This window comes from Medicago sativa, chromosome 7 (assembly GCF_051527215.1).
Source record: "Medicago sativa cultivar Bolivia chromosome 7, Bolivia_mono, whole genome shotgun sequence".
Taxonomy (NCBI): domain Eukaryota; kingdom Viridiplantae; phylum Streptophyta; class Magnoliopsida; order Fabales; family Fabaceae; genus Medicago; species Medicago sativa.
In genome coordinates this window covers 37,617,943-37,625,997 of record NC_140755.1, presented here as the reverse complement: position 1 = coordinate 37,625,997, position 8,055 = coordinate 37,617,943, and the positions used below count along the sequence as shown (strand labels likewise).

General features: G+C 32.8%; 1 protein-coding gene and 1 long non-coding RNA gene across 2 annotated transcripts; one reads left to right on the top strand and one right to left on the bottom strand.

The window, feature by feature from the left end:
- Positions 1-429: 429 nt before the first annotated feature.
- Positions 430-1,582, bottom strand: LOC146906063 (uncharacterized). Its single transcript, XR_015019084.1, has 2 exons — positions 974-1,582; positions 430-889 (listed from the first exon to the last, which is right to left on the bottom strand). It is a non-coding gene; the product is annotated as an uncharacterized LOC146906063 (long non-coding RNA).
- Positions 1,583-4,953: 3,371 nt separating this feature from the next.
- Positions 4,954-7,559, top strand: LOC146906062 (non-specific lipid transfer protein GPI-anchored 14-like). The gene is made up of 3 exons (XM_085727722.1): positions 4,954-5,371; positions 5,728-5,820; positions 7,274-7,559. Exons 1-3 carry the CDS (start codon positions 5,032-5,034, stop codon positions 7,402-7,404), a joined length of 564 nt encoding a protein of 187 aa, XP_085583848.1. The 5' UTR covers positions 4,954-5,031; the 3' UTR covers positions 7,405-7,559.
- The last annotated feature ends 496 nt before the right edge of the window (positions 7,560-8,055 follow it).

The following is an 8,055-nucleotide window of genomic DNA, read 5'->3' as shown; positions in this document are numbered from 1 at the left end:
GATGTAAATAATTTCGTTTTAGGCGAATCGAACGCATGATCTCATTTGATCACTGCACTAACAGCCTTTCCAACCATAAATAACCTGATTTACAATCGGCGAGTTTATCACGCCTAAAGACGGACAAATTCTAATTTATGAAAAAATAGTGGTCACGTATTTGTAAAAATGTGGTCATACATATTATATATTTGGCTAGTTTATATTTCCCAGATGTAAATAATTTCGTTTTAGGCGAATCGAACGCAAGATCTCATTTGATCACTGCATTAAAAGCCTTTCAAACGATAAATAACTTCTTTTACAATCTGCAAGTTTATCACGCCTAAAGACGGACAAGTTTTAATTTCTGAAAAAATAGTGGTCATGCACCTTAAAATATGTGGTCAGACAAAACATATTCATATTCATACTTTGTCAATATCTATCTTAAGAACCATAAAACCATACATAGTGCGATTAGAAGGAATAGTACATTACAAGCTTAGTGAGTACCATACTATAGTATTGTTCAAGAAAGTTAGTAACTAACAACATATTATGTTTCATTAATAATATAGGTTTAACATGGTCCTGGTAAATTTAAAAGAGCATAAAAAAATTTACATTAAATTTTGATTACGCCACTACACTATTTTTATTCTTCCTCGTATCACTCTTCACCCACGGTGTTCCAAGAACCCCGCTCTTGACACGATTTCTTGACTTGTCTTTTATTCGAGTGAACACGGTTGATGCTTGGTGATCTTCATCATCTGATACATTTGATGATCTTCATCATGTGGATACCCGAACCTTCACAAACTAAAAATAACTACGAATGCAATCCTTCACCAAATTTTTCAGACTTCAACAATATCGTCCAACAGTGGACTAAATCCTTTCTAGCCTGTATCAAAATTCATGCACCCACGATGAGCAACCAGTTAAGTCAACTGCATGCATATGATAGTGTAGTGTATCTGAATCTTACTTCCCATCCAAGTATAGACAACTTGTGAATTAGAAGAGTAAGAACATCCTCCTTGCAGATTTCCTCCACAAGCTGTGAAACCTGATCTAAATTCGGTTCTGATTCTCCATCTCCAGAAAGCATAGTTCTCATTGTTACGAAATTCTTTTCAACTTCCTCTAATGCCTACAATAAAGTAAAACAAGCATCAATAACCAGTAACCAATGTAGAGCAACTGCAAGTAAAAGAAAGGCATAATATCACTGGAACATATCTATGGACAACAAAATGATAACAATCAGAAGCATATATTGCAAGACTTATATACCCACGACAAACTGATGACACATAACAAATGTTGAAATACAATACATGATAGAGAAAATAAAAGTGTCGTGTTTCATCTAAGGGTCGGCTAAAACATATCCGTCGCTAGTCGAGCTTGTTAGTCTTCATACCAACAAGCATTTTCCATATATTTATGAGTAATTTTAGTGCTTGTTTGGTCCACGCTGTATTAACTTGAAAGAGTGTTAAATCTACAAGTTCATATTCAACAACCATCAGACGTGCCATTACTGGAGAGAGACATAACAAAATGTTGTAATTGAAGTTGCAACCTCAAGTATCTTATTTTACTCTCTAACAGTTACCAACTATTTTATTTTCACAAAATTGGATTTTTTTTAACAGAGATCATAACCCAATTGGAAGCAAAAAGGACCTTCTTATACAGAGACAAATATAGAAGTATATAACCACACAACCAATTTCCATCAGAAAGCATTGATGACTTAAAATCAGAGTAACCTCCTTCATTTATGAAACAAGTAACACACTTCAAAAAGCTTAATACTAGCAAATTAGAATAATTTATGATCTACGTAAAGTCTAATTCAGTGATTATTGTTTTCTCCAACAAAACTACTACACACCAATTAAAAAATCATATCTTTTTGCAGCACAAAACACACTAAACTAATAAACAAATTTAAGACATACCCATGATGAAAAAGAGAAACTTTACTGTCTTCGATCCCCTTTTCGTATTCAATTTGAGATATCGTTTTGTTGCACAAATCCCTTGCTGTCAGAGGAGAATCACCCTTTTGTAAGGTCAAACGTCCATGGAGATACCGTTTACTGTCTTCGATCCCCTTTTCGTATTCAATTTGAGAGATTTTGATACTTACAGAATCACCTTTGAAGGCTCGTGGGGGAAATTGACTGGCATGAATGCTACACGTTTTTGACACTGCTTGCGCAAACGTTTGATGAACCAGAGGGGTTATTGCCGACGTCGCCGTCTTCGGCGGAGCTGAGAACTTTGACGGACATGCCATACGAAGAGGAGAAATTGAAACCGAACAAAGAAAGGAGGAGGAACCCACCAGAAACGACGCCGAGAGAAGTCTCTGAGATAAACAACGATTGACGGAGAAAGAGTCTTCAAAATGCAAAATTGATGATGAAATCACGTTCAGTGAAGCAGGACAAAGAGAATGGACCAGAAATGACCGGAGATGAGGCCGGAAAGATGCCGTTACGGAGGCGAGAGAGTCTGTTACGGTGGTCGGAACAACTCAACGATGAGAGAGAACAGAGCTTTTTCTTTTTTTTTTTTTCTGTTGGAAAGAGCTGCGAGAGAGAAGAAATGCAAGTAGAGAGGAGAGAGAGAATGGTTGGAAAGAGCTGTGGGAGTGTGGGCCCCACATTGCCACATGTCATTTTTTTATGTGGGTGTAGGAGTGGTATTACCACCTATGGTGGTATACCTATCAAGACTCTACTAGAATCACATGCAATGATAATTATACAGGGTTCTATTGTGGAACATATTTTATTTTCTCTTTCTTCATTATTAGAGTAATTAAAAATGGCCCATATATAGTGAGTTTGCAAGGCAAACATTCAGTCGTGTGTTTTGTGCGAAGAAAGCCTTCGCACCATATATCACCACTCTTAATTAAATCGATATTTTAATCTGTAATAGATTGTGGCATAGCATTGTTGTCAATGATAGGATGGCACAGTCTTACTATTTTGAATTTTATGCTTTTTGTCACTTTATTTTGTGGTAGAAGCAAAATTTTTGTTGATATCATATAACTCCAAAATTTGCATAAGAACTTTATGTGGTCTTCGGCCGGGTGTGGAGCATTCTTGTGGATGATATTCATAGCAGCCCATTTAGTGTTGAAAAATTGAATTCCATTCTTATTTGGTTTTCATCGTTATTCCACAATACTATGTATTCCACTTACTTATCAAGTGATAAAAGTCTCGACACCGCAAAGTCATGACGCCCCATGTCTATTATTTTTTCCACTTTATGATTTTCTTGTGCACGTTTTATTCAGATTCTAAAATCTGAAATGTTTTAACATGTTTTTGAGGTTTTTATGGGATATTTATATCGTTCTGATTATATAATTCAAACAGTATAAGGTGTGAGTAATCAATAGGGTCAGAAAAGAAGGATTCTTGAAGTATCTATTACTCAAAGAAAATAAATAGTTTTGGATTTTTGGCTTTATGGTTGGTGTAGTAAACAGGGAAAGATAAGCCATTCAATCGCCAATTGCAATTTCTTTTTTGTAAATTGTTAGAACACAAGGACTGTTAACGTGTGAATTAAAAAATATAATGTCAACTTTCCTAACCATTTTTAGGCGAGATTAAAAAATTGATTTTGTGACGGTATTGAAATTTTTACTCATCTTTGGGCATCACACTAGCGTGACTTAAGTCCATACAACTAGCGTGAGTTAACTCACGCAACCCATACAACTAGCGTGAGTTAACTCACGCTGAGCCCTATCACCTAGTTCAAAAAACTGACGAACCTTGCAGAAAACCAGGGAAAACATATTAGTTTTGAGGATACATTACCTGTTCTTTGATGTTTGATTAACGTAGAAACTTGCTTCCTGATGATTTGCAATTATTTGAAATGAAGATTTTGACCCAAAAATTCGCATTTTTTGGGTTTTTGGAGGTGGAGGGAAAGAAAAAAAATGGAGTTGTTTGGTTGCTTGCTGGGTTTTGTTCGATAATAGTACTTAACGTGAGTTAACTCACACAACGTATCTTAACTCACGCAGAGACAAAATAGTCAATTCAATTGGGAGCGAGCAATTTTTGTTGGGTAAAGAGCAGAATTCGTTTTATATTTGAGTACGGACCGAAAGATTATATTTTTCAAAACAATATCAATCATTGGTGGAGAATGGGTAGTAGAAGTATAAAAACGGGTTTGTACTTTAAAATATCAACCACATATTTTTCAGTTATAATACAGCTACTCTCCTTCCTCACCCATATGCTTGTTATTCTAAAATTGAAGTCTTAATTGGGTCTTATAATTTTGACTTGTTTACAAAATCAGTCTCCCCCCCTTTTTTAAGTCAGTATTTTGATCTTTACTTATATTTTTAAACTTAAAAATGATATGACAATTGAAAAACGCATGTAGATTTATAATATACAAGTTTTATGCCACTTTAGGAAGGAAAAAATTATTTGCCACATTTTGGATCAAAATATCTAGAGATAAAAAATTTAATTTAGAAAAAGGGAAAGAAATTTTGCGAGCGGGTGAATACACAATCTTCTAACACTATTGATCATTTTATAAATTTTTTAAGAAAAAGCTTAGGTACAATTCCGTAGGTGCTTTTTGATGGTTCTTAACTAAATTCACCATGATTTTCTCAAATCCATGATTTTCTTATAGTTTGCTATATCCAAGAAATGTGTATTTTTAGTTAAGAACCATACGAAAAGCATCTAAAGAACTCTAAGTTTTGTCCAATTTTTTATGCGGAAATTTAACTTCTTCTTTTAATAATATTATAAAATCAAACTCTTAACAATAAGTAGACACAACATTTTAATAAACTCAAATAAAGGTAAATTTCACATATAACATCGTACCTACTAGGTAGTTTCCACTCCTTGCTACCATTATTTGTATAAATACTCAATATTAAATAGTGTTCTATAACTTTCTAAGGCTTCTATTATCATTGGTTGATTCTAGATATCTCCACTCATTCATTAAACTCAATCATTGAAAATGGGTTTAAGGGGTAGTCCACCATACATGGTAGTGTTTACATTATCATTCATGTTGATCATCAGCCATACAATGGGAGAATCAGCACAAGAGAAACAAAAATGTGCAGAACAACTCACAGACCTTACAACATGTCTTCCATATCTTGGTGGAAGTGCCAACTCACCTACATCAGATTGTTGCAGTGGTCTCATACAATCCATCAAGAACAACAAGAAATGCATATGCATTATTATTAAAGACAGAGATGACCCTGACCTAGGTTTAAAGATTAACATTACTCTTGCTCTTGGACTTCCTTCTCTTTGCAAAGCACCAGATAATTTTTCCCAGTGCTCTTGTGAGTTTTTTCAATCCCATTTATTTGTTTGGATCATTTCTTTTTTCATCAAAGAATTTAAATAGTGCCGTGCCATGGTACGTACATTTCCTATATAATGGTCAACATACCCTGTCTTGAAATTTTACTTTTTGTCTTGAAATTTTACTTTTTGAAATAATTAATGTATTTTTGTACAGAAAGTAATAAAACGGAAAATGAAGACAAAAAGTATTTTATGAGAACAAACATGTAATAAGTCTACCACCATTTTTAGTCTATTTTGGGAATTGTATCAAATTTGAAATTTAAAATAATTGATTTCTGATTTTAAGTTTAATAATTTTATGCATTTTTGTTTCAAATGATTTGAACAGCACTTCTACACTTGGATCCTAAATCAAATGAAGCTCAAGCTTTTAACCAGCTACGACAGAACTCCTCCATAAGTCCTGCTACCAGTCCTTCAGGTAGTGATCATTTCAAAAATACATTAATTATTTTCTATGTTTTTATACGTTGCCTTTATTTATAGATGTTAAGAGTTCCACATCGGATAAGAGATAGCCTGACAATGTGTTTAAAAGTACATCGGATATTAGATGGTCTGACAATGTGTTTATAAGTGGGGGCAATCCTCACCTCACAAGCCGGTTTTGTATGGATGAGTTAGACCCCAAATTTCAACATTAGGCCTCGATATTCGCAACAATAGAAGTAGCACATTTTAATTTCAAGGGTATTAATTATCCTTATTTATTAATTTTATTAGGTCTGCAGCAACTTAACCTAATATTTTCCCTCCAATTTGCTGTATTAGGTTAGCAGTAATTTAACCTAACAAATTTCATCTAAAAAAATGCATCGCACCAATTTCATTCTTATCATCTTGCCTTTTTTGTCAATATTTTGTACACTTATTTAATACTAAAAAAATGCATCGCACAATTTCATGCCTTTTTTTTGACAATATTTTGTACTCTTATTTAATACTAAAAAAAATTATCGCACCAATTTCATTCCTTTTTTTTGACAATATTTTGTACACTTATTTAATACTAAAAAAATGCATCGCACCAATTTCATTCTTATCCTGTTGCCTGTTTTTTTTTACAATATTTTGTACACTTATTTAATATGTTTACAAACATGATACCCTAATTTCCATGCAAACTCGGCTACCCTAATCCTTATTTATTAATTTTATTAGGTCTGCATCAATTTAACCTAATAATTTCCCTCTAAAATGGAGCTCACCAATATAACCTAACAAATTCCCTCTAAAATGCAGCAATCCCTAATATTTCTCCTCACTGATGAGTTTTTCATTCTTATCATGTTGTGTCATCATTTGTATATATCTATTATTTCTGTAGACTTTTTTTTTTTTTGACAAGTTGCTATACACTTATTTAATACGTTTACAAACAGAATACCCTAATTTCCATGCAAACTCGGCTACCCTAATTTTCATGCAAACTCGGCTATATAAAATTGACAATGAAGAGAATCAAATAACTTAAATAATTTTTTTTAACTATAAAAGTAATAAATAAAATTGACCCGTGCAACAATATAATATTGTATTCTTTTTATCTTTTTTTCCTTTATAATTCTTGTTTAAAAAAATGAGAAGATAATTCCCCAATAATATATTATGATAAAATAAAATAACAGTCTTTAATTGATTAGTTTTTCAAAACTAAAATGTAAAATTTGATAAGATTCAAGTGTCATTGAAGAACATAGTAAGACAAATTTGATTGTAATATTGTATCTCTAATAATCTAATTTGTGTTTATTGATCGACCCATAATCTTACTGGTTAAAGATTATTCATTAATCTCTGTTATAGTTTACAAGACCTGTGCGTCGCACGGGTCAAAAGTCTAGTTATTTTTAATATGTCTTTTGTGTATTCAGCCGAAGGAAGTTCCCAACACAGTAGAAACCAAGGAACAGATGAAACAGTAACAACAAAGAACGGTGCCCCTTTTAAAGGAAAGAGTCTGTTGTATAGTTTAGTAGCTGGGCTTTTAGTTTTATACTTCTGACCTTAGCACACATATATATTATCATATCAATATATTATCGTTTGCATATCAAATCGAAATGTAAACACTCTAGACTACTATCATATCTAAATCATGTAATAATCAAGTAAATGATCAAATTTTCCCATGATAGGAAAATTACATTTGACCTCCAATAGCAAGTTGTTTCTTAAAAATTACATTTTTCTCACCTTCAAACTTAAATATCATCAAATGTGTCCATCACAACTTTTGTTTATATATTAGTGGCCATTATCATCAAATGTGTCCACCACAACTTTTGTTTATATATTGGTGGCCTTTACCACGAACACACCACCATCATATCCACTATATATATCATATTCACTATTGTCTCTATGAAATTGGAGGTTTGACTTTTATAGTAAAACAAACCCCTAATAAAAGAGCAATCTTCTATTTAAATTAAAAATAACATCTGTAAACAGTAGAAAGTATAAAAATCACTTATTGACACAAGCATTTTAAGTAGACGGCTATCCACCGGAAAATATCGTTTCATCGAGGATTGTGATGCATACGGGGTTTGAACTGTTAACATAGATGTTATACCCTAATTTTGGACCTAAAAATACTTGTTCAAATTCTCTTTCATCTTTGATATATGTCTATTACTCTTGAAGAATTGCC

Coding starts and splice junctions, on each gene's coding strand:
- LOC146906062 (XM_085727722.1), top strand. CDS start 5,032: ATGGGTTTAAGGGGTAGTCCACCATACATGGTAGTGTTTACATTATCA. Junction 5,372..5,727: donor TAATTTTTCCCAGTGCTCTT/GTGAGTTTTTTC, acceptor TGATTTGAACAG/CACTTCTACACTTGGATCCT. Junction 5,821..7,273: donor TCCTGCTACCAGTCCTTCAG/GTAGTGATCATT, acceptor TTGTGTATTCAG/CCGAAGGAAGTTCCCAACAC.